The sequence below is a fragment of the Phytophthora sojae genome (genome assembly GCF_000149755.1).
Source record: "Phytophthora sojae unplaced genomic scaffold PHYSOscaffold_1, whole genome shotgun sequence".
Classification (NCBI taxonomy): Eukaryota; Oomycota; class Peronosporomycetes; order Peronosporales; family Peronosporaceae; genus Phytophthora; species Phytophthora sojae.
Window position 1 is genome coordinate 6,174,564 of NW_009258115.1, and position 25,473 is coordinate 6,200,036.

Genomic DNA, 25,473 nt, shown 5'->3' on the forward strand with positions numbered 1-25,473 from the left:
ACTAATACATGGGCGTCAATCCATTCATAGGGGGGAAATGGGTTACGATTCGATGAGTTTGAAACAAACTCCGGCGAGTTAGATCCCATTAACCAAGATATTGTACGACCGAATAACGCGTAAGACGGTGGCGATTCGGCCAAGCCAAAAGGTGCTGCCATATCAATAATGACAATTCCGAGCTCTGGCACGCAGGCGGCCATGCGAAAAACACTATTTGCTTGTGTTCGCAAGTGCCGGAATGCTCCTTTCACGCCTCCTTTTAGCATACGGATGCAGCCGCTATACCCACAACGGGCTAGATGCTAAATGCGTTGCGCAATGACGATAACCGACTCATAGCGCACTTTGAGCACTGATTGAACCACAAATAAGGAATTCACCTAGTCATGTTTCTGGAAGGAGAGATCGTGAATTGTGCGGATTTCTTCATTTGGGTCGATGTCTTTCTTTTCGACGGCGCCGAGTGGACTGCATACGACTTCTGCACAGCGATCCAATATGTCCATGCCCACAACCATGTACTAGCCTGAATCATGTCCGTTGCGAATACTTTGAGTGACCGCGCGCAAGTACCGCCGACACGACCCGTGGTTTGTCGGCGGAGAGCGCCGCGGTGTGGGTCCTGGTCTCCAGTCCACCTCGATACCTCGTTCCGCTACCTCGATTAGTAAATTCAGGTGGGGGTATTCACGCAATCCTGTCTGCAGTCGCTTGGGATCAATAGCTTTGTTATGTCTGCCGTCCCCGACGTCTTCACCCCGAAGAAATCTCGTCGCCTCGGCTGCACTTAGGTCGTCATTTCGAATGATAGTAGAGAATGATTTGCATGCAGACTTGTCGATCTTGAACGGCGGTGTCTTCGTGCCTCTCTCGTGTATGAATCCACGACCACTGTGCGAGATTGAGATCAGCGATTCCTCGGGAAGCAGCTCCATTTTTAATGCCGACTGGATCATCGCCGCCGAAGCAAGCGCCAATGTGACATGTGATGGGCTGTTCTGACGGGGCCTACTGGGGTTTGGCAAGTCGATAATGGTTTTTTCTTCCGGCCGAATATCACGAGTAAACGCCGAAGCATGTTTACTGGTTTTTGTCACTGCACCAGCTGAATCCGAATTAGTTCTCTCCGTTGGTAAATTGGTTTTGCAAGGCCTCAAACGACGCCCACCTGTACCTCCCTCAGGTAAAGCCTTGCTCGACGCTGCCGAGGAAGCCTCGTGCACAGCTAACTGGGGTCAGGCCCTTGTGTCATTCTTGCTCTTTGCTTGTGTTTTTTCGTCACCGCACGGCTTTAGGGCCGTTCCTAACCGGGATCGTGAACCCAAACTTGGTCTGTGATTGGTCAGTTTAGTTCCGCCTATTTCCGACTGTGTACCCCCAGCGTAACCCCTGCTATCAAAAGAGGTTTATAGTAAATCATGCATTTTATTTACAGCATGTTGCTTTCATTGCGATCTATGGCGGGGTCGCGATCCCGTTAGGAACGACCAGATCGCGACCCCATGGATTGCAGGCGGTGTCACCTACCCCTTTGGGATCGCGATCCCGGTTAGGAACGGCCCTTAGAAGACAGATACCTGAACCTCCCCCACCTGATAATGGCTTAGATGCTACTATGTCAGATGCTTGGTAGTTTGGCTGGGGTCAGACGTATTTGTTGATATTACTCTGTGCGTCTCGTACCCTGACTCCTTCACCCGGACCTCTTGGCTGAAGACTGGTACACCCAAATCCATCCGGTCTTCTCCTTGCTTTGGGCTCTGACTGACTGGGTATTATCACTGGAATGGCCAAAGTCGATGTAACCTGTGATGAATGGCCAACTGATGTATTCCATCTCGGTGGTACTGCTCTTAGGGACGTGGCAAGTCTACTCTTGTTCCGTCCATTTAGCTGCGCTGGACCCTGATTCTGAGGAAGACGCGCTGCCGATCTACCCTGGAGGATTCGGAGACGCTTATGTTCATCCTTCAGACCACCGAAGCGTGTCTCAATCTCGGTTTTGACGATTTTAGCCAGAGTCTTAGGGATAAAGTGTCCGCGATCATTAAGTGTGACGAGGGCGGTGAAACCTTTTACGCCTAGGTGTATAGCGGTAGCACAGAAAGGAGTTGCGAGCAAACCTTTTTGGGAAACCAAAAGGGTTGGTTTTGGTAAACCCTGAACGCAGATTTCCTTGAACGCAGGTTCTGGGGAAAATGCGGCCAGGGTGGTGTGACACCTTGTGAATCCCTATCGGTGCCGTTTAGCTTTGGAGAGCCTGTATCGATCACCTGGTGAGTTGTCTGTGGGGTTGAAAGCTTTGAGTTCGTTGAGCGTATCGGTCACTTGTCTGAGCGCACTTCTCCGAAATGGCAGAAGCTCGAAACGTGGGTGAAGGATAAGGGTTACTACCACAAGTTAGAACCCCAGAAATACACACCACTTTCAGATAACCAATACAAATGCAGAGTTATACACAAACACACAGCTGCCACTTATTTTTAGACCCTCGGGCGGTGAGTCGTACCCAGTCAACTAATTTGCGATCAAGGTACTGGTCAACCTTGAACGCACTTTTACACGCGCACCACCATCAGATGAGGGAAATATACAGACCAAATACAATCCGATCCTAAACGCAGTCAATCAAACTATTCCCGGGGGCGACTGCTACCAAACCACCCGATATATCAATCGTTAACATGAAATGGGACACCACCCTTACCTCAACGCAATGGGCTTAAATTGGACATGGAATACGTGGATCACTTCAGCAGCCGGAGCAGACTGATCCCTACGTAACTGGGCTTGAATGTGTGTGGGGAGCTCCGCACTGCCCTTGTCCTTAAAGACAGCGGACCCGATTCCTCGACGACTTGCACAGTAGGGGGTAAAATGAACTCTCTGATTGTTATCTGCTAGACTATCGATAGGCTTTGTGTAATGGGATCTCTCTCGTAGCTTTCTTCTGTGTTCTTCTGTGTTCTTCGCCACGCATCTTGCGAATATCTTGACTTGAGTATACTGGAACTGTTGACGTAGACACTTTCCACTGGATTCTTTCCCAGCTTCAATGTGCCCGTGTGTTTGTGCATGACCGGCTCTTGAGAGACCTTGAACCCGCATCCTTGAAACCGGGTTTCAGAGTCGACAGGCCTGAACGCAGTGCGTCCAACGTCTGCGGCCAAAGACAATTTGCGCCCAAGGCTGAAACCATACTGAAGGCCATGCGGCCAAGGGTTGGTCGATTCGTACTTGGTTGTAAAACTTGGGGGGACTTCTTCCGGGTGGCCAGCGGTGTGGACACCATGTACGCGACTTCACTGGGGTGGCTGAGCTCCGGGTATACGAATTCGATGTGCGTTCAGGGCCTAGGCGAGGCGGGACACCGTACACGATACGTTCGTGCAGGCATTTTCGACGGCCTCAATGTGTCAACCTGCTTAAGGACGGGGGCGGCCTGGATGGATCGAGTGTGTTCAGGGTTTCTCGTCTGAACGCAGTCTTCCAGGCCTGAAGGGCCCATCGTAGGCTTGAGCGCACTTCGCTCCGCGGAACACAGCCGAATTCCAGCTCAGATCTTGTCACACGGTGTGCAGACGGGTCCGGGTTCAGTCTTGGCCAATCAAAATGGCGGATTCAGGCAAGTCAGTAGACAGGTGATGACCGGTTGAGGCAAAACCTCGTTCAGTCTCGTCACATAAGGCACACACATTCGTTGCCTGCGCACCCTCCTTGGACAAAAACGCATGCAGAATGACCGGGTTTTCCTCGTGGCTGGATCTACTTGTACAGGCAATCGGCGCAGTACGTCCCTCAAGATGCGACCTAAGAGCATCTCCACCGGTTGGTCTCAAACACGGTTTTATCCTAAAAGTAACGCTGTTAAGACTTGGCCGAGACTTAAGGCTTCCACCAGAAGGTCCTATTGCAGGTTTTAACTTCACCGGGACCTATAGATTGGCTTTCGAGTCTTAAAATAAGGCCACAATCTTAATGCCACCCATACAAAACTGAAGCGTCGCCGTATTTAAAAGATTGCACCAAGACTGAATGCAATTTTCACATGCGGGAATGGACTTATAAGACTCGCTTTAGAACTCACCGCTGGAAGTAAGTTGGTCTGCGCGGGTCTCAACTGTAAAATTGTGGTCTCAAAGACCCTGTTACGTCTTAGGATAAGACCCACCGCTGGAGATGCTCTAAGCGCTTTTTCTGTCACGAATATTCTGCTGTCGAGGAATCGGTGCCCGGTTTTGCGCGACCGGTTGTATGACCACTTCAACAGCGCCACACCGCATAGTGTCTACTTGTCGATGAACTTTCATGAATATGAGGTCCTTGAGCAACCGATCATCCGTTGTGCAGCAAAGCCGAACACGCCTTAAGTCTTCGCCAGCTTGTGCCGCCTCACGGAAATCTTCAAGTAGGTCATTTACCCAGAAGACAAGCGAGGAAATCTCGGTGGCGCACCACGTGATCCTCATCAGCGTATCCTCGATGAATGTCGCGATGCTCTCGACGAGCTCCACTAATTCATTGCAGCAGAACTCGCGCGCATAAGTGAAAATACTCTCACCACGTCCCTGACTTGCTCAGTGCATGTTGCGGGTGGCGCCGCCGCAAATTCCGCCGATGCAGACAAATTATCGAAATAAGATCCACCGGGTTCTTGCCACGCCATTCTCTCCTCTTGAGACAGCCGAGCAAAATGGCGGATGGAAAGACCACTCGATCCAAAATGTCTATCCTAGAGCCGCGTGCAGACACCAGGTACAGCCTTGAACTTCACGAGCTCGGACCGAACCGCGATTTGCAATACGGAGTAGGTAGCTTACGTTTGGGTTTCGCCGACGTCACTCGGTCGTGAACGCGCTGTTGATCTTCTCGTGGCGCAAATGCATACTTTGACGCCAGCGCCGCTCTTTTTGACGAAATCTGTCGATCCCCTTCTCTTGGCCTCGTATCATGCTGCTCAGCCCTGTCGACCGCGCCGCTGCCCGGCAATGCTGCCTGCCGGACCTGCAAAAACCGATCTAGTAGCACGGGATCTTAGCTCAGTTTTTCGATGATCATGGCGTCCTGGTCCAATGCTGTTCGCCGCCGCTTTTCGTCTCGGTTCGGCAGCTGAGGGTTGTGCGTGGTGCTGCTGGTTACGACTCGGGAACGCTTCCCAGTTGCTGATTGGACGTTGTCTTCACCCGTGGCAGGGCCCCCACACACTTGCTGGTCTAACCCGTCTTCATCGTCGTCCACCAAGAGGTCAAACAAGAGCTCTACTTGTTCTCGCTCGCTGACGTGAACCTCTTGCTCAACTTGCTCGGGCTGCTGCTGCTGCCTCGGTGGCCGACAGAACGGCGGTCCAATGCTCGCAGGCACTAAGTCTCTGCGCCCGTCCACGTAGTAGGCGAAGTCAAGTGCATGTTGCGGTGGGAACTGGACCTCGTCATCAGTTCCTGGATCAATCCAACCGCACATTTGCGTCGGCGTAGGATAGCACTCTTCGGCCATCAGCCCTTCCAAGACCACAGTCAGGGACTTGGAGCCTGCATGGCCATTCCGGCCCAGGGCGCGGTCTAAAATTGCAGTTTCAACGTCCTGAATGCCACCTGCTGTCCACTCTTCGAGATGACATTGAACCTGCTGGAGCAGGAACGCCACGATTGGGGGCACTAGTGACATGAAATCCATCGCGGCCATTATCTCGTCCCCCGCACAAATAATAGTCAGCTGATTCCCTCCCACCGCCATGATCTGGCCAAAATGAACTTGCTCTGCGACTTGAGCTGACACTGGGCGCCTTAGAAACGATAATTGCCCTGCCTCGGAGACTTCGTTAGCCGTCACCACGAACTCAGCGGCCGCTGAACGCGGCAGGTATCCCTCTCCCCCTTCGAGACTTCGAAACGTCACCGCGCCGTGGTCGATACTCATGACCTTCGCATAGAACGGATGGCTGAAGTCACCTTCGACGGCTTCAGGGACCAAGTGGAGGAAGGACGGCGACGGTAAGCGCACCATGATCCGGAACGCTGGAAGCTGGAAACGCCGGCACGAGGGCTTAAGCGCTAGCGAGAGAGAAGAGCTAAAACTAACTAATGACTCCTCGTGCGGCCTCGTGCGTTGGTTTCATCTTGTACTTCCTCTTCCAAAAAGCTATTTTCGCTTTCTTCTCGAAAATCTCCAATCTGTACCCCAACATGACGACATCTTAGTATGCCGTTCAAATGCAGATCTCTTACATTAATGTAAAGCTCGAAGATAATAGGCTTAACATGAAGTATATTTTATTGCAAAATGAAATTTTCGCACCATAGACAAGATGGGCATGTGTACCCGCATCTTCGGGCGGATCGATAGTTCGGATATCAACGGATTCGTGTGTACTGACGTGTCCGGGTACCCGGACTTCAGACAACGTCCACATTTGTGGATTCGGGTACCCGGGGCCATCGGTTTGGCGGTCCGGGTAAGCCGGTGCATACTGTTTGTGAGCTCTGCGTCATACCTTACGATACACTTGCTACAGACCTGGTCGAAAGGATGGTACACTCCATAACCTTCCATCTAACTCTGCTAATCCTGCGAGTTTTGTTTTTTTACTTGAACCAACTGAAGCGTTTTCCGCGTTGATTCTGCGATTCAAATCGAATCCGGCCATTATTGAGAGACTTTTTATACAACGGTTGCTCTGCGTGTTTGGCAAAAAGGGTAGCACACTATTCTTTTGGGAAAATTCCAAAGCGCGACTCGATTTGAAAATCTTCCCAGAACGTGGCTCGCTACGGGGCCGGGTCAGCACTACCACGTGCAAGCTCTGCGCCACCTACACAACGGTGCAGCGCCTTCTCGCCACGAACGCGTCCGGTACGGTCAGCACCACCACAAACGCGTTCAGCGCCACCATAAGCGCGCGCAACGCCATATCCGCCACGATGGCATCCAACTCCGCCATCACCACAGACACAAGCGCAACACCTTCTCCACCCTGGGCACGTCCAGAGCAACCACCTCCGTGAGTGCACCCGGCGCCTTCTCCACCACGAATCCATCCGGTCCCGCCATCGTCACGAGCGCCTGCAGCACCTTCTCCGCCATGGGCGTCCTGAGCCCCACCACGAACGCGTCCAGCACCATCTCCTCCGCCACGACCGAGTCCAGCAGCATCATCACCACAACAGGTAAATGCAGCACCAGCACCCCCACGAAAGCGTCCGGAGGCTTCTCCAGCATGAACGCGCCCAACACCGTCTCCACTAACACACCCACGCAGCGCCGTCTGCACCATGGGCGGGGGCAGCACCGTCCGTAGATTATATTAAACTTTTTCACACTGGCCTAAAACTAGCACATGATAACAAACTGCATTTGAATTGGTTGCTCACTTCAAGCTCTATTTAGATACCAGACGTGACGACGAAGCGAGGCCGAAACGCACACCTATTTACACAACAACAATTCTACAGCCACTGCGCTATAACCAACTTTGCTGTCACCACGCAACAACCAGCTTCGCTTTACAAGTGTCATGGAGGCCGGAAAGGTTGATTTGATGGAAACGTTCGGTCGGCAAGACGTCAATCGGCACGATGGTTTTGCTACTGCTCCAGATAGCACAGAGTTTCTGCGTGGCTACGCGTTCAACGAGAACAAGTCGATCAAAAAGGAGATACATCCCGGTCACGTATGGAAATGGCAATGCGTTTCTGAGTTATGAGACTGGCAGGTGACGCTAAAGAAGAAGCGGCCCACTAAACGCGCTAACACATGGCGCCTGGTTTGTTAGCGATTTGGAGCTTGTCCATTCTCCCAGCTGTGATGCGGTGCGGGAGGGCTAATCAAAGTATCTGATGGAGCTACCTGGATTGAAAAGTGGTGACGGGGCTAAGCATAGCACGCGCGCGAGTGGCCTCCTCGATGAAAACAACGGACAATGTTAACGTCGATCACCTCCCTGCGCTAGTGTATGGTGCAATATTCCGCGCCAAAAAATGATGGAGGAGGCGGAGGACAACTACGACAAGCTTCCGTCTTTTCTTCGGTCGTTCGCGCGCGAAAATCCCGGATCTACCGTATCATGTCAGCTGGATAATCGCGGTCACTTTTTAGGCCATTCCTGTCATTTAGTTCCCTCATTGCTGGGCAAGACAACTGAGTGCCACTGCTTGAATGTGACGGCACCCACATGGAGAACGCTCAAGACAATGGCGTGTGCCTTTCGGGCATCGGCTAGGGCGGAGACTCGGGGGAACATTCCTGTAGCCGTTGCTTTCGTTCATAAGGAGACAACCGAGAACTTTGAGTAGTTTTTCGCGAGCTGTGTCGTCGCCGGAATAAAACTGCACGGCCGACCTCTCTTTTCCGACCGTGGTAAGCAGCGAGATGCGCAAGTTCGTCTCCGTGTGCGCTGTGTGCCCTTGCACCTTAAGTTTTGTGCACTTCACATCATTTTAACGTCTGCGGCCACTTTCGTTCTATCGATCCAAATATCGCCAACATTAGAAGCCTGGTCATATCGTTGCAAGCCCCGACTACGTTTGTGGAGTACGATGCGGTGCTCACTGAGATCAACGAGCGCTTTCCTGTGGTGCACACTATCACAGTAAATGGGAAAAAAAGAAACTCAATCTGTCGCTCAGTACTTGCGACAGATTCACCCTGTAAGCTGGCCCAAGTTTGGTAATGATAAGCTCACCCCGGACGAAACCTCGGTGGTGCGAGCTGAATGGGGGTCTGTAGAAGCCTTGGGGGATGGATGTCCTCTTTTTGGAGGTAGAGCTACAAGTGCTGTAGAGAGCCAAAACCGGGCTCTGCTACTTGCCGGCGTTCGAGGCAGCCAATTGTTCGGTGCTATGGTGTTGTTTGGCAACGTTGTCGTGAAGACAATATCGGCCAAAACACAGAAAGCTCGGTGCTGGATGGGTGCAAAACACACGGTGACTCCACGCGCGAAGGCAAAGTTTGACAAACAGATACGGAGTGCTTCGGCTTGCACCGTGCTTAAAATCCCGGAGTCCATCTTCCACGTCAAAGACGAAGTAGCAAGCGTCGAAGATGAAGATGCACTGCTGGACAATGGCCCACGAACCCTTTACGGTAGACAGACGGGTGCGTGTACACGATATCCGGATCGTCATCGATTGCAAATGCCTTGTCGACACATCGTGGCAGTTCCCCATGTCCAAAGTGGATCTTCCAGGACAACCGCGGGGGCCTACAGGTATTTTCACCATGCGTACACAGCAGCGTCGTACGCTCAAGCATTTCAACACATTTCTATCCACCTGCCGTTCGTCCCTGCACTCATGCCAGACCCGAATATCCAACCCCCATCACTTTAAAAACAAACAGGGGATTCATCACGAGCTGCAAGACGCGGTGTGGCCGCACGAGAAAAGAAAATATGCAGCACAGGCCAGCAGAATGCCTCTCGACCACAGCGGCATCCGAAGAAGAAAGCAACGATATCCAGTGAGCGGGCTGCAGTTCTCTCAGCATGCACGACCTTTTCAGCAGCGAGACCCGAGCTGAGCAGCCAAAGAAACGAAATAACTACAACTGTAGTCTCTGTGGCAGGGCCGAGCGACACAACACTGCAAAATGTCCGAATCGCACGAAGAGGACTGTGGACGATGACGTTCGAGCAGGCATTTACATAGTTGGGTCGTGTCCTCTTGAATTGCTGGGACGCCGGAATTTGGTCAACACCACGAAACTACAAAATTCAAACCCGACGATCCTGAGTGAGTACACATTCTGATCACACTGCTGCTACTAATGACGCAGTGCTCTGATCACGTACATGCAATCGAAAATTAGCTGAAGACCGACATTGCAATCAAAACGTACACTTACGTTGAAGGTGAGGTCGAGTACAGCGATCTCAGTGTCTGCAGCACGAACATTCACAACAGCACAGCAGGTCCTACATTGATACAGATACAGACAGTTCATAGTTAAGCCTCATGATGGGAGTAAATGGGAGCACTAGCAAGCTGAAGCAAACCCACCTCGCTGTAGATGACGACGGACATCTGCGCTTGGGGCCTTCACTCAATAATCAAGTTGTGAAATGCTGCTCGGTATCGCATTGTTTTTTTTCTGTCCCAGATTTCCATCTGCCAGTTTTGGGTCAGTATGAAAATGTTTGATGTATTTGTGGCAACTTACAATAACCCACCGCGCGCCGTCACCATCGCCAATACGGCCAGCTTCTCAAGCGCGTCACCATGCGGGTGCGCTGCATCACCTTCTCCATCGGGAGCGACGTGTAGAGGCTTCACCAGCAAGAGGACCTGTGGGCTTCTTGTCAATCTTTCACATATTGTGCCTTTCGGTCATTTTGCCGAGTCCTACGTAGGACTTTGGAGGTCAGTTAATCTGAGGTTGGTGATCTCTAAATCTGAGATGCAAATCTCGGACGAGTCCGATGAGTGGTCTCCTCAGTTCAATGGACTCCGGTTGGAATCCAAGTCAAGCAATCTTTGTTTGGGGAAGCAAGCAATACCGGAACCCGCGAAAGCGAATGACGAAGACTGGAGTGTTTAACGTATCGACTGCATCGTGTTTTCATAGGTTTATTCTGCGTTTGACATACACCGTATTAGAGTCAGCTCGTATGAAAGTCTTGCCACAAAACTTGGCAGGAGTCCTTCGTAAGACCACAAACCCCGAATGCCGTGAAAATGGGCGACATTCGGGCTTTCGGCTATTTGCAGGACCTGCGCAAGTGCTTCCATCGGACTAGCAATTCTTGGTCCTAATTCCCTACAAGGGACCTGCTAATTTGCTCCGATAACCTAGCCCCATCTTGGTAGGTAGCTGTTTTACACGTCCGATTTGCCAAAACAACTGAAAAGCACAATATGAGCCGCGTACGCTAATCTTTAGTCTAAATCGGAGGTGTGTACCGTGAAGATTTTCAAATCGAGTCACATTTTGGAAATTTCCGCTTTTATTATGATGGCTACATGTAACGTACTCGCCCGAATATAAGCCCCTCCCGAATAGAAGCCTAAATACCGGTACATATCGGTTCGTCCATACAAACTTGAAGACTAAAGTTTTGTTGCTGATAAAATGGCTGAGAATCTCAAGCTTCTGGGCATGCACTAAATAAAGTCCGGACTTTAATAGGGCGAGAACGTTATGTACACAACTTGAACATAATTTGCAGAGTGTTACCAAGTACTTCTCTGGCCCACATAACAAACAACACTTCGGCTTTCTGGACATAACTTTTTACAAAAATATCGTTTGGTGACTCGCAATTCCTCAACCGAAAGCTGCGCATTTGCTCCGTTTCACGCTATGATTTAAAAAAATCTAGCAGCAGAAAGAAAAGAGAAACAGTCTTTTATCTGAAGTCCGTTTTAGGCAACATTAGGTTTTTTAGCGAGGTGCCGTCAAAAATTAGCGATATTAGAAAAAAAAATATCACCGTAATCGCGAGTGACTGCTTTACCCTTATGTTTGGTTGTCGATGTTGTAGCGCCTGTTGGAGACGAGTTAGAAGGGCTACAGTTTTGAGGTTTTTCTACGCGATTATCTCGACATGCGCAGACCCATTTATTTTGGCCAATAGTAAGATGAAACAGTTGATTATACCCAATCATATGTGACATGTGGTTCACATCAAATTGAGGTTTAATGCCGAATGTTGTTTCTTAAGTGCCAGAGAAGTAAATAATAGCGTGCCAACCTTTTGGTCAATCACGCAGAGCAATCATTGTACTGTATAGAAAGTCTATCTGGATTACGCTCCGATTTGATTGGCAGAATCAGCGAGATAACGCTTCAATTGGTCCAAGTTTGAGAAAACTTGCAGAGTTAGGTGGAAAATTAGGGTGTGTGCCAACCTTTTGGCCAGGTCTGTATCTCGGTATAAATACCCGAGTCGTCCACTGTTGCATTGCACCTCTGAGTGCATGTATTCTAATACATATAAAATGTGCTCCATTTATTACTAGGGCTCCGCGAAGGCTGGGATAGGAGATTTTTGGTATAATCGCTTTCTATTATTATGAGGTTTTTTTACGAACCACGGGCATCTCCTGCGCCTGCTTCGCAGCCGCAGCGTCTGCCCGGTAATTCACCTCAAAACTGTAGATAGTGCTTATACACAGTGATAAAACGAACCTTGCTCGAGATCTGTTTGTAGCTTGTAGAAAAGGAAAATGTTTACCTTTGTATGCTTCTGCAGCAGTTCGTCCGCTTCAATCATTCACTTTACTTCACTCCTACTATTCGATATATGTTACTGACTCATACCGGTTCAATCTGCCCACGCATATAAACCTTCCCAGTGCGGCGCAAGGGGGTCACACCGGTTTCAGGACAATGTGTCAAGAGGGGTCACCTTTTGGCTTGACGTACCACGGATATAATCCTGTTTGGTCTGCGATAGCAGCACTAACGTTGCTTCCTATCCCAGTATAAAATAAATATCTGGTTTTCGGTTTGGGAAAATGGGACCTCCGGTGGGTTCCTCTGAAAATGAAATAAATTTCATTTTTTGAGAGCTTGCCTCATGTTTTGCGATGGTCTTCATTTCACGGTTACTGAGTACTCGCCGTCAAAAAGAAGTGTCGGGTATGCCTCCCAGAGCTGCTGTCACTGCTGCGGCACCGTTGGTGCCTCGATACAGCCCCGGTGGGGGGGTCACTTTGCCTGCCTGGCAGAAATCGTTTGGCAGTAGTGCAACCGTAACACGTGGTCCTGCTGAAGTTGAGTAGGCATGCGAATTCCGGGAACCGCCGGTATCCATACATGTACAACACGACAATAAATGTATTATAATAATACATGTATTATATTACGTTTATACAAAGCTATACGCATAAATGACGAAGAAGAAAATCCATCCACTATGATCCTAGCGCTGGGATCAATACATGAACTGTAGCGTCAGGATCAAATTGCATCGCCAAGACAGCGATTCAGTTTTCGCGTTCTCTGATGGCAGGCTACAGAGGCTCTCCAAGTGCTCGCATCCCTGCGAATGCGGCGTCGCGGCGCGAACCGACAGCAGCAAATCTCCGAACCATCGCCCAACATGAAGTGAGTGCCAACGCGAAAGAACAGAGACCCGACTTCCCCGCCGCTCACCGCAAACTTCCCAGCCCAAACCTTCTTCTTCGCCCCTCTGGGCCAGGGTCTGGCTTCTACAAAGCGTGGCGCGGGGTTCCTCCACATGAGCTGAGTGTCTCCACCATCCAGACGGGCCGGGGATCAGCTGGCACACCACATTTCACTTTTGCACTTGCCGCCTACTGCGCACTCTGTGCACAGTACAGCTTCGGTTCTGACGGTAGCTTTGACCAAGTCCCTATACCATGAAGGTGCTGGTGCTACTGCAAACTGCAGTCGTCGCAGTCGCTGCACGTCGCGCCGCCGCGTCGGCCAGCGACCCCGACGTCGGTGAAGGCTACAACTTCCTCCAGGACACCGTCAAGGGTGCTACCGACAAACTGGTTGGAACGCTTAGCCCCAACGCCCCCGATACCTCCTCGAACACCGGTCAAGACGCGGCAAGCGGAGGGTTTTTCGTGCCGTTTGGAACTGACGAACCGTCCGAGGAGCTCTTCAAACGCAACAGCAGTCTGGAGAAAATCGTCCCGATCATCAACGTCGCTGAAGAAGCTCGCAACCAGCCCATTCCGACTAACAAGTGGTGGGCCAATATCATTCACGTAACCGACCTCAAGAATGTGACCAACTACGCTGCGTGGTCTAACCCGTACGCAGTGAAGCTGCCTCGAACGGCCCCTTACGGAGTACAGGCCTGCTACTCGTACACTTACCGCCAAATCGCCCCCGAGGTCAAGGGCATGGTCAAGGAGTACAACCACTCGTACCACAACGACCTGACGCTGTCGTCGCACGAGTTCTTTTCGTACGAGCCCAAGTACGAAGTATACGAATGGGACGAAGGTGGCGCCAAACTGCGCACGTGTGACGAGGCCAGCGGCAAATGCATGGAGTCGGCTCTCGTGAGCGGCATGGCGTTCGTCTCCGCCACGTATGACGGACTCACCCCGCGCATCGACACGGAGCATAACATCGTCGACCTGGACGACTCGGCGCCGGGCAAGTTTGTCATTCACCTCAACAACAGCCAGACGTGGGTGCTGTACGCGAGCGACAAGAGCCTCAAGCTCCGTGTGGAGGACTCGGTGGTGTTCTCGATGAACGCGTCTGGATCGTCGCTCGTGGCGGACGCGGGCTACTCGGGCACGATCCGCGTGGCGCTGCTGCCTGACGACGCCGACGACACGGTGTACGACGAGTTTGCTTCGTGCATGGTGCGCGGTGGCAGCGTGTCGATGGAGTCGCGCACACGGTACTCGTTGCATTGGGACGTGGAGGGCAGCAGTTGCCAGACAGTGGGTCTGCTGCATTTCGCGCTGCCGCACCAGTTGGAGTCGATGAGCGGATCTCCGACGACGTCGAGCAGTGCTGGAGCCATTATGTTGCACTCGGCTACTCGCGGTGTGATGGTGGGTCAGGTGACGACTACGCCGACGTGGTCGTTTGTGGAGCCCGAGGCGGACTTCGAGGTGGACTTTTACCCGCCGCGTAAGCCGTCTGCGTGGATCATCAAGGAGACCGACATGCTGAAGACACTGCAGAAGGACATCATCGCCAACTGGTCCGACTGGGACGCCAAGAGCTGGTACTACAACGGCAAGTATTACCAGAAGTACGCCTCGTTGTGTCTGATGGCGGCAGACAGCACGATCGTTGGCTCGGACACGACGCTTCTGTCGTATTGTTTGGAGAAGCTGGAGGCTATGATCGAGCCGGTGCTGAACAACACGCTGTCACCGCCGCTCATGTACGACACGCTCTACAGCGGTTTGATTTCGAGCTCTATCTTCCAGACGGGCAGCATCTACACGGAGTTCGGCAACGGCATTTACAACGACCACCACTACCACTACGGCTACTTCGTGACGGCTTCTGCTATGCTGAAGCACCTGGACCCGAAGTGGTCGCGCATGCCGGAGCTGGAGAAAATCATCTGGACGATGCTGCGTGATGTGACGAACCCGAGCGCCGAAGACAAATATTTCCCTCGGTTCCGTCACTTTTCGTGGTATTTGGGCCACTCGTACTCCCACGGAGTGACCTCGATCGAGAACGGCAAGGATGAGGAGAGTACGTCGGAGGATATCAACTTCTACTATGGCATGACGTTGTGGGGCAAGGTGACTGGGAACAAGGCGGTGGAGGATCTGGGAAGTCTGATGCTTCGTCTGGATGCCCACGCGATTCGGACGTACTTCTTGCTCAAGTCGGACAATACGATCCATCCACCTGAGATTGTCCGCAACCGCGTTACGGGCATTTTCTTTGACAATCGGGTCTGGTACAACACTTGGTTCCTAGACGAGGTGTACGCTATCCACGGGATTCAGATGATTCCGGTCTCCCCGATCAACGAGTTGGCTCGTACGTCGACTTTCGTGGCGCAGGAATGGAACGATATTCTGTCCAAGGAAGACATCATTCTCAAGGTCAACACTTCCATCACTTGGCTGTCCCTGCTTCTTGTGAACGCAGCGACTGTGAACCCAATGGAGTCGCTGCGCAACCTCAAGAACGCGACCATGGACGATGGTCTTTCTCGATCGTGGGCGCTGTACAACGCGGCTACTCGCTGTAGGGACGACGTGCACGTGAATGTGACTGCGGTGGCGGCCACCTCCGTCTCCTCCCTGGTCGTCAATGTTTGAAGAAGCACCTGAAGCTTTTGCAGGGACCAAAGGCATTCTGTGTATACCTGACATCAGAATACTTCGTGAAGCAAACTCACCGAGTAAAGCGCTGTAATACGATAAATGACGCTTCCCCCGGCTCATTTTAAGACCATGATCAACGCGGCACTCAAAATGGCGAAAATGGCGACATATCCCCTCGCTAAGTTACTCAATACCTGGCAGTACATTTAATGCTGTTCATGACCAAGAACTACAGTATCTCTTCGTGTACAGTAATACTTCAGGTGATAAACGACAGCTTTGTCGTAGGGTTGAATAGTCTTCGAGCCCACAAAATGCCCGATCCGATGAATAGTGCACTTTCCAGTGGAAAGCTTCCACACCGTGTGCAAGACCGTCGGTCTTTGACGACCCTACACACGGCGGCGGTCGCGAACAGGCCCAGTGAGAACTCGACTGCGTCCATTGTCTCCGATCGATAGACATCTACTCTTGCGTTATTGTAGTTGTCCTGAGACCCGTGAGCTTATGAGCTACCACTGAACATGTACTGTACATGGATACAATGCGGCAACCACGAGACTGGATGCTGTTCCGCCTCCAATCCAGTTGATAGCACGAAGGCATCAACTCGAAGTAAACATCAGGACAGAGACATGGAATCGTATGAGCGCGACAACTTTCGGTGCAAGGTGTGGGGTCGAAAGGCAGCGTGGCAATGGAAACAGGAGCTATTAGCCTATCCATCGCTCTCTGCATTGTACTAACGTTGGCAACACCGGTTAGTTTCGCGTTTGCCGCTTACTGCGCACGCCGGTGCGTAGTCCCCCACCATACAACGATGAAGACCTCGGGTTGGGTACGGCTTGTGTTGGCCATTGCAGTGGCAGCACGATACGCTGCGGCCTCTCAGAACAATCCCGACGTCGGAAGTGAATGGAACCGTCAAGTGGTATACGCACGGAGTCCACAACGATCTCACTTTATCAGCTCAAGAGTTCTTCAACTCGTCCAAACCAAACTACGAAGTCTACCATTGGGATGACATCGGTATCAAACTTCGGACATGTGATCACATAAACACGACGTGCATGGACTCCGCCCTCGTGAGCGGCATGGCGTTCGTCTCCGCCACGTATGACGGACTCACCCCGCGCATCGACACGGAGCATAACATCGTCGACCTGGACGACTCGGCGCCGGGCAAGTTTGTCATCCACCTCAACAACAGCCAGACGTGGGTGCTGTACGCGAGCGACAAGAGCCTCAAGCTCCGTGTGGAGGACTCGGTGGTGTTCTCGATGAACGCGTCTGGATCGTCGCTCGTGGCGGACGCGGGCTACTCGGGCACGATCCGCGTGGCGCTGCTGCCTGACGACGCCGACGACACGGTGTACGACGAGTTTGCTTCGTGCATGGTGCGCGGTGGCAGCGTGTCGATGGAGTCGCGCACACGGTACTCGTTGCATTAGGACGTGGAGGGCAGCAGTTGCCAGACAGTGGGTCTGCTGCATTTCGCGCTGCCGAACCAGTTGGAGTCGATGAGCGGATCTCCGACGACGTCGAGCAGTGCTGGAGCCATTATGTTGCACTCGGCTACTCGCGGTGTGATGGTGGGTCAGGTGACGACTACGCCGACGTGGTCGTTTGTGGAGCCCGAGGCGGACTTCGAGGTGGACTTTTACCCAGCACGAAAGCCAACGCAGTGGATTGTTAAGCAAACGGATATGCTTCGGACTCTCCGAAAGGATATCATGGCTAACTGGTCTTTGAACGCTAACAGTTGGTACTTCAACGGCCAGCTCATTCCGGAATCAACAGAGGATAATAAAGTCGACCTGCTCTGGCCAAGCAAGTGTGAACTCCTCATCTTGGTGGTCTCGGGGAGCAAATCCCGGACACCTTAGCGACACATCGGAGTGCTTTCAAGACGTGAGCTCGGGCACATCTGCAAACAAGAACAAGACTTCCTCTGCCTAAGTGCTACCACATCCACTCTTCCAGCTCACTACCAGTGAGTTGGAAAAGTGCGACAGCGTGGGAAATAGGGGTCCCCCAGGCTCGGGTTGGCCACGTCCCGCAGCATCGTCCAGATGATCCTCTCCAGCTCCGGCATGCGCGACCAGTTCGGGTCGAGGTGCTTCAGAATAGCGGACGCCGTCACGAAGTATCCAAAGTGGTAGTGGTGGTCGTTGTAAATTCCGCTCCCGAAGTCCATGTACAACCAGCCATGTTCGAAATCAAGTTGGAGACGATCCCGCTGTACAGCGTCTCGTATACTAGAGGCGGGGACAGGGTGTTATTCACACTCGGCTCGATCAAAGTCTCCAATTTCTCCAAACAGTATGCCAGCAACGTCGTGTCCGAGCCCACGACGGCGCTGTCCGCCGCCATCAGACACAACGAGGCGTACTTCTGATAGTACTTGCGCTCGTTCACTGTTCCCTACACTATCTCTGTTATTACATGCATTCCTAGATCCTCATGGGTTCACTTCGCTGGCTGGCTCCTCTTCTGGTTGCCCGTCGAGGGTATCGACCCTTCACTGAGCGCTCGAAACCGTCGTCGCCTTGACGCCACTGCAATATTTACAGTAGCTAGCCGCCAGCGCACAAATTTCATTCAGCTCGCGAGATTCCACGAGAATCACGTGACATTCCCTCCGCTAAGACGAGACCCGCCTCGATTTCTTGCGCTCATGGAAGCGATTGATCAGGTCGCCCACATACTTCAAGTTATCGAGAGGTTCCCATGTGCAGCGGGCTTGGCCAAGCCACTAAACCTTGTACATGGCCTTGCCACGGGTTCGCTTGAAACCCACAATGTCCTCCACTAACTCACCCTCAGTGTTATCTGGGAGCAGTACCTCGAAGGTTCGCTGCTCCCTGCCACCACTGGGTACATACGGCTTCAGGTAGCTCGTGTGGAAGACGGGGTGGAACTTCACTCCTTTCCGCAGCTTCAGCTCATAGTATTCGTGCCCCAGTCTATTGACAACTGCGTACGGGCCAATCCATCGCGCGCCTAGTTTCTCTTTTGTGGTCCCAGCATGATAGTTTGCCAGTTTTCGGTCGACAATAAAACCTCCTCCCCGACTTCAAAAGCTTGGACGGGTCGGTTGGCATCATAGTAATCGCTCATGCGATCTGCCGCCCGCTGGAGCTCACGCCGTACAGTTGCCAGCCGATCCGCTTGCGTCTCGAGGAACGTCTTCCCTAAAGCACAACGTTGTCGTTCGGCGCCGGTCGCGCGAGGTAGGCTGAACAGCGTAGCAGGAGTCGAAGGTAGATAGCCAAGATCGGCCTCGAAAGGTGCCATCGCTATTGCTTGCTGGAACCTTGAGTTATAGGCGAATTCTGCGAGAGCTAGATACGCATCCCAGTCGTCGGACGCTCCATTAGTAAATGCTCGCAGATAGTTTTCAATAGTCTGGTTTAAACACTCAGTCATCCCATTTGCCTAATGGCGAAAAGCCGTCGTCAACTTCTGTCGCGTACCCAACATGGCACACAACGTAGTCCACACCGTTGCCGTGAATTTTGGATCGCGGTCCGAAAGAATCTCGGTTGGAATACCGTGAAGAGCAAATATCCGGTCTCGGTAGAGCTCAGCAACATCACGAGCAGTAGCAGTGCCTTTACAAGCTACAAAATGAGCTCGTTTCGTTAGCTGGTCTATCAACACGAGTACAGAGTCACAGTTGGAGCGGGTCTTCGGAAGCGCGACAATGAAGTCCATCGCCACGTGAGTCCATCGCCCGCGCGGAATCGGTTGGCTTTGCAGAAGTCCCGGTGGCTTCGTGTTTCTTGCCTTCGTTCGCTGACAAACTTCACACGACTTGACATAAGCGCGTACACTGCGCACCATGTGCCGCCAATAATAATGCTACTCAACGAGACGAAGTGTCCGATCAACGCTAGGATACCCATGACACTCAACATCGTGAAATTCGAACAGTACTCCATTTATCAGCTCAGCAATAACAGGCAAAACCAGTCGTGGAGCTTCATCATTAGGCCCCGTGTACAGCAGTCTATCGCCGTCGAGCGAGTAGCGTGCGAGGTGTCGAATTCGCGGTGCATCTTCATTAGGCTTCCTTTGTAGCGGTTCAATAATCGGATGCACCGTCGGATCCTCCTTGTAGCGAGTAATCGCTTCGCGCACTACGGCCGAGAGACCCACGCACACACTCCCGTGAATTGCACTGGCAGCGACTATTTTCTCCAAAGGAACAGCCTCTGCAAAATCAGCACGGCGAGAAATGCCGTCCGCTATCGCATTAGTTGCTCCAGGTATATACTTGAACGTAGCTGGGTATTCACTCAGTTCGTCGTACCAGCGCGCTATACGCCGCGAAATACTTTTCTGGGCAAAGACACTCTCGAGGGACTTGTGGTCAGTTTTCACAATAAAGGGTTTGTCGAGCAAATAAACTCTCCACACTCGAAGTCCGAACAAGATAGCCAATAACTCCTTCTCCCTGATGGAATAGTTTTTTTCAGCCCCCTTGTACTTACGACCATTAAATGCTACGGGTCGCTCCACTAGCACGCCATCATGCTCCTCCAATTGAAACAGAACACCTCCAATCGCATAATCACTCGCATCCATCCTCAGATAGAAAGGCTTAGTGAAATCAGCCACAGCCAGCACGGGCGTCGCCGAAATTCGCTGCTTCAGCTGCTCAAAATGCTGCACTTGGTCTGTCGTCCACTGCAATTGCACCTTGCTCTTAGAGCTGGCTTTATTCTTCAGTATCTCGAAAAGAGGGCCCGCATCGTGAGCAAATCCGTCACAAAATCGCTGAACGTAGGTTGCTGTGCCGAGAAATGACTGCAACTCGCTTACAGTTGTGGGGCGAGGCCATTCACGGATGACTTGTACCTTTTTCGGGTCAATTCTTACTCCTTCACGGCCGATATAGTCGCCCAAGTGCGGAATCTCAGCAGAGCAGAACACACACTTGCTCAATTTGACGTAGAATTGGTTTTCCTCCAGACGAGTCAGTATTCGGTCGAGAGCAGCAAGATGGTCATCCAGATTACGACTTCGCGTAAAGACGTAAATATCATCGAAGTACGAGAGACAGAAGTCCACAAGTTCCTTCAGCAACTTGCGAATTCCTTCATTGAAAGTCGCAGGTGCATTGGATAATCCCATAGGTACAACCAGGTATTCAAAGGAGCCGTCCGCTGTTTGGAAAGCAGTGTATTTGACATCTGAGTCCCGCATCCGAAACTGGTAGTATCCACTGAGCAGATCCATACAGCTGAATCAGAATGCACCTTGCATTTTCTCGAAAATAACATCTTTGCGTGGCATCGGCAATGTCCTCCTAACCGTGTGATTGTTCATTGCCCTGTAGTCGTGGACTATGCGCCAACCCACGGGCTTTTTCACATGAAAAGTAGGAGCACCGTGGGGCGAGGAAGAAGAACGAATCAACCCAGCTCGCAACATCTCCTCCACCCATGCACGTATTTCTTGTTCTTGCTTAGGAGACTGCCGCCACTGTTGACGAAAAATAGGCTGATTAGTATCCACCTCCATCTTGTGTACTCCATGCGACTCCGGCGGTAATTGCTGCGGCAACTTCTTTTTAAACATGGGTCGATGTCGATCCAACACAGGATAAACCGGTAGTCCCTCGAAGTCGTCCACTTCTGTGAGTGCTTTTTCGCCTTCTGTTTGCTCTTTCTCGGTCACAGGTCTCAACACAAACACACAATCAAGCTTTCGCAAAAGTCTCTTGAATTGCTTGCTCGTTATAAATTTCGTTTCACCACTTGTCACCGAGTAGAACCCCTGCTGAAAGTATTTACCGCACGAGTTCTTCGTATTTCCCGAAACCGAGAAGCACTGGCCTCCAACTTGCAGTGCTGGTTGAGACGGCTTCGTCGTGGTTCGAGGCTTCATTTTCTTCATCTTCGTCTGCTTCTTTTTTATTTTCTCCGGCGACGGTACTTGCCGAGGTTTGATTGCTTCCTCGATCCAGTCGATGTCTGGGTTCACAGCCTTTAGCCATGGCATCCCAAGCAGGATATCTTGGTTTTCCGGTACAGAAAGCACGAGAAATTCACCGTCGTAAGGATCGAAAGAGTCGATAAACAAATGCAGTCGTAGTGTTCGCTTGCGAACTAGCATTTCTTGCTTATTCGCAAGTGTTATCGGTATCTCAACTCCGTGATCTTCGATCCGGTCTTCCAATTGAGAACGCTGACAAAATTCAGGGCTGACAGCATTGATCGTAGCCCCGCTATCGATAAAATTCGAGTTGGTCAGGAATAAATCATGACGGGTGCATTGAACAGTACTGTTCGTATGCAAAAGACAACAATATTCACGAGGCAAGGCAAAAGAATCCTCAGAGTTGGTGGTTGAACTCTTCTTGTCTTCGAACTCCATAGTCTGCACTCCATTCGTCACGCTAGCAAACAAAGTCAAATCATTTTTCTTGGTTTTTCCTGGTTGCGGAGCCTCTCCATCATTTTTCTGGTCACAAATTGTTTTTTCATCATGCATCAGGCGTTGCGTTGATGCTGCGCTGTCTTCGCCGACTTCACAGCTATCGCGTTCACCCTTTAGTCTGCTGAGCTTGCGGGTATCTCCACTCAATCGCTCAACATTGAGTGGACTTACTCGTTTCCCTCATCCGCATGGTCTTCGGCGACCGTCATCCGCGCAAACATGGTGTTGACTTTCTTGTTCGCTTGGCTGGGGCGCTTTTCAGGATGTTTAAACCAGCAGTCTTCGGCTCGATGCGGTCCACGGCCGCAAAAGCTGCAGTTGTTAGCCGATCTTGCGTTGTTGTTGCCCTTGGCGGCCTCCATTCCCTGACTTGCGAGCTGTTGGAGGCTGATTACTCGGCTGTTGATGCATCGTAGCGCTAGAACCTCCGCCCTTGCTCTTCGACCTGGTTTCGGTCAATCGATTATTTCCTGGAGGTTTTTCCCTGATCTCCCACTCGAGAAATCCGATTTGGATCGCGTCATTCAAGTCGCGTGGCTGTCTCCGCTGAATTTCACGTTTCATCTGCATGTCCGACAGTCCATTCACGAACAGATTCATTGCGGTGAGTTGGTCGACGCGAACAATGCGATGCAGCTCCCGAAACTTGCCTACGTAGCCAGAGTATCCACCAGTCTGCCTAATTGTTAGCAGTCGGCTCCATAAACTCCATCATCAGCTCAAGCTTAATCGCACTCCACAGCTTGGCCGTGGTTACGTCGGTCATGTACCGCTCGTACCACACGAGGGCAGCTTTTGCACACACTGGTGGCAAGTCGAGCATCATGCGCCAACAAATCCAACCCCTTTTGGGTGAAATAGGACTCAAACTGGAAAATAAAGCTGTTCAACTTGACTCCATCGATATCTCCAACGAAAACCGGTGGTTTGATATCCATTTTCCTTAAATGCAACTCGCCAGCCGAGCTCGCATCACTTCGAGCTGCTGCTGTCGCCATGCTATTCGCTCCACCGCCACTGGCATCACCATGCCCCATAGCCGGGACGATCCAGATGACCACGAGCGTGCTGCTGCCGGTGCTTGGTTCGGCGTCGGTGTCCGTGCTGACGATACTGGCGCTGGCGTATTTGCTGCTTGTGCCTTTCGGCGTGCATCCTCAGCCACTTGCTGCACTCGGTTGAGTCCTTCGGCGAGCTGGCTCATCGTCTGCACCAAGCCCGCCACCGTCTGGTCCAGCGCAGCCATGTCCGTGCTGATCCCGGTGCTCAAATTGCTGATAGTCGCATTAATGTTGCTGCCGAAGGCGCGAATATCGTCGTGGGTCTCGTCCAGCCGTGCCTCCAGGCGGTCGATCCTCACGTGCTCAGCGCTGCGGAGATGCCCGTCTAGCTGCTGGCGATCCGGCGCAGTGTCGCTCCGCAACACTCTGCGTGCCGTATTTCGTCCTTGCATCTTCCAAGCTCTACTATGTCGCACTTTTCCAACTCACTGGTAGTGAGCTGGAAGAGTGGATGTGGTAGCACTTAGGCAGAGGAAGTCTTGTTCTTGTTTGCAGATGTGCCCGAGCTCACGTCTTGAAAGCACTCCGATGTGTCGCTAAGGTGTCCGGGATTTGCTCCCCGAGACCACCAAGATGAGGAGTTCACACTTGCTTGGCCAGAGCAGGTCGACTTTATTATCCTCTGTTGATTCCGGAATGAGCTGGGCGCTCGTTCACTGTTCCCTACACTAACTCTGTTATTACATGCATTCCTAGATCCTCATGGGTTCACTTCGCTGGCTCTGGTACCATGGCCACTCGTACTCGCGTGGCGTAACTCTGCTGGATAATGGCAAGGACGAGGAGAGCACCTCGGAAGATGTTAATTTCTACTATGGCATGACAATGTGGGGTAAAGCGTCAGGAAATAAGGCGGTGGAGGATTTGGGGAGCCTAATGCTTCGCCTGAACGTTCCTTCTCAAGTCGGACAACACGGTGCAACCTCCCGCTATTGTACGAAACCACGTGACGGGCATCTTCTTCGACAACAAGGTCTATTACAACGCGTGGTTCCTCGACGAGAAGTACGCGATCCACGGCATCCAGATGATTCCGGTGTCCCCGATCAACGAGCTTGCTCGCACGTCGACTTTTGTGGCGCAGGAATGGAACGACATCTTGTCGAAAGAGCAGATTGTGACGATGAAGTTCAGCAACAACTCGTGGCTGTCGCTGCTGCTCGTGAACGCGGCCACGGTGAATCCGATGGACTCGCTGCACAAGCTCAAGAATGCCACCATGGACGACGGACTGTCGCGCTCGTGGGCGCTGTACAACGCTGCCACTCGCTGCAGGGACGACGTGTCCGTCAGGGGGTCGGTCTCCGAGCTACAGGTCGCGGTGGATCTGTAGTGCGGTGCGGCGATCTATGGTACAACTTCATCTGTTGGTAGTTGAAGTATGCAGAATGAAGGTCATGTTGAAGAGGCGCGGCACCACCACCACGAGATTAATCTTCAGCATTAGACGCTCGCGGCGATTGCCACCGCGACAGCATTGGCCAGCAGCAGCGGCAGCCGTATCCGATACCATTGCTGGCTGGTTGTCTTACGCCAGGGTGCGGCAGAGCATCTTGCCCAGCAAAGATCTACTTTGAATCGGTGTACGAGTTGTGTGGCACGCTGTAAATCGGCGATTCGCAAGGGTACTTTTTACAACTCGTAAAAATTCAGTAAAAACTGAATTTTTCCAAATCACTTTTCGAATCGTTCCAAATCAGTGTTCTAAAAGTTGACTTGGGTTCTGTATCGTCGTGAAAATGAACAATCTCGGATGGTCCGAGGGTGGGGTGCTGCAGTAAATTGCTACAGGCCACGTTCAGACCATTCGAAGCGATGCAGAGGGTTTTTGGCGTTCGCTGAGACCAGCCTCGCCATTACCGCGACAGCCGGGCTGGCATCCGATTTTCTATCGACAGCCGGCTCAAACTCTTTGGAGCGAAGTTTGTCGACTTCGTTGCGCCGGCACAAACTATTGCTTACTCCTCTGGAGTCTCTTCTTTACGATGAGAGATTCGAGCAAAGAGTGACGCGCTGCGAGTCGGTGCGTCTGGCCGCCTCGTATTTTGTGAAGGTTGGGTTTGCCTCAAACTTTGAGGACCCCACTCCCCCACCAAGAGGCGAGCTTATCGGAATCGACGCTCTCTGGCGCGAGCGCCACGCCGTATCATTAGTACTAATTAGCATTGGGTTGGCGGTCGTGAACAGCAAGGACTAGTTGCTGCCAACAATTCCAAAAAAATAAAATATTTAGTCAT

At 51.8% G+C, this 25,473-nt stretch overlaps 5 protein-coding genes across 5 annotated transcripts; 3 read left to right on the plus strand and 2 right to left on the minus strand.

Annotated features, from left to right (window-relative positions):
* Positions 1–1,035: 1,035 nt before the first annotated feature.
* On the plus strand, positions 1,036–1,341 carry PHYSODRAFT_293929 (hypothetical protein; the record flags this gene model as incomplete). Its single annotated transcript, XM_009517341.1, has 1 exon — positions 1,036–1,341. The coding sequence occupies one exon, from the start codon at positions 1,036–1,038 to the stop codon at positions 1,339–1,341; it is 306 nt and encodes a 101-aa protein (XP_009515636.1).
* A 3,696-nt stretch (positions 1,342–5,037) lies between these two features.
* PHYSODRAFT_322033 (hypothetical protein) lies at positions 5,038–6,006 on the minus strand (the record flags this gene model as incomplete). The annotated part of the gene is made up of 1 exon (XM_009517342.1): positions 5,038–6,006. The coding sequence occupies one exon, from the start codon at positions 6,004–6,006 to the stop codon at positions 5,038–5,040; it is 969 nt and encodes a 322-aa protein (XP_009515637.1).
* An 805-nt stretch (positions 6,007–6,811) lies between these two features.
* Positions 6,812–7,273, minus strand: PHYSODRAFT_293930 (hypothetical protein; the record flags this gene model as incomplete). Its single annotated transcript, XM_009517343.1, has 1 exon — positions 6,812–7,273. One exon carries the CDS (start codon positions 7,271–7,273, stop codon positions 6,812–6,814), a length of 462 nt encoding a protein of 153 aa, XP_009515638.1.
* A 1,318-nt stretch (positions 7,274–8,591) lies between these two features.
* On the plus strand, positions 8,592–8,780 carry PHYSODRAFT_470430 (hypothetical protein; the record flags this gene model as incomplete). Its single annotated transcript, XM_009517344.1, has 1 exon — positions 8,592–8,780. A coding segment is annotated over one exon (189 nt), but the record flags the coding sequence as incomplete, so codon positions are not given.
* Positions 8,781–13,319: 4,539 nt separating this feature from the next.
* PHYSODRAFT_467340 (hypothetical protein) lies at positions 13,320–24,569 on the plus strand (the record flags this gene model as incomplete). Its single annotated transcript, XM_009517345.1, has 2 exons — positions 13,320–15,350; positions 24,210–24,569. 2 exons carry the CDS (start codon positions 13,320–13,322, stop codon positions 24,567–24,569), a joined length of 2,391 nt encoding a protein of 796 aa, XP_009515640.1.
* Between the last annotated feature and the right edge of the window lie 904 nt (positions 24,570–25,473).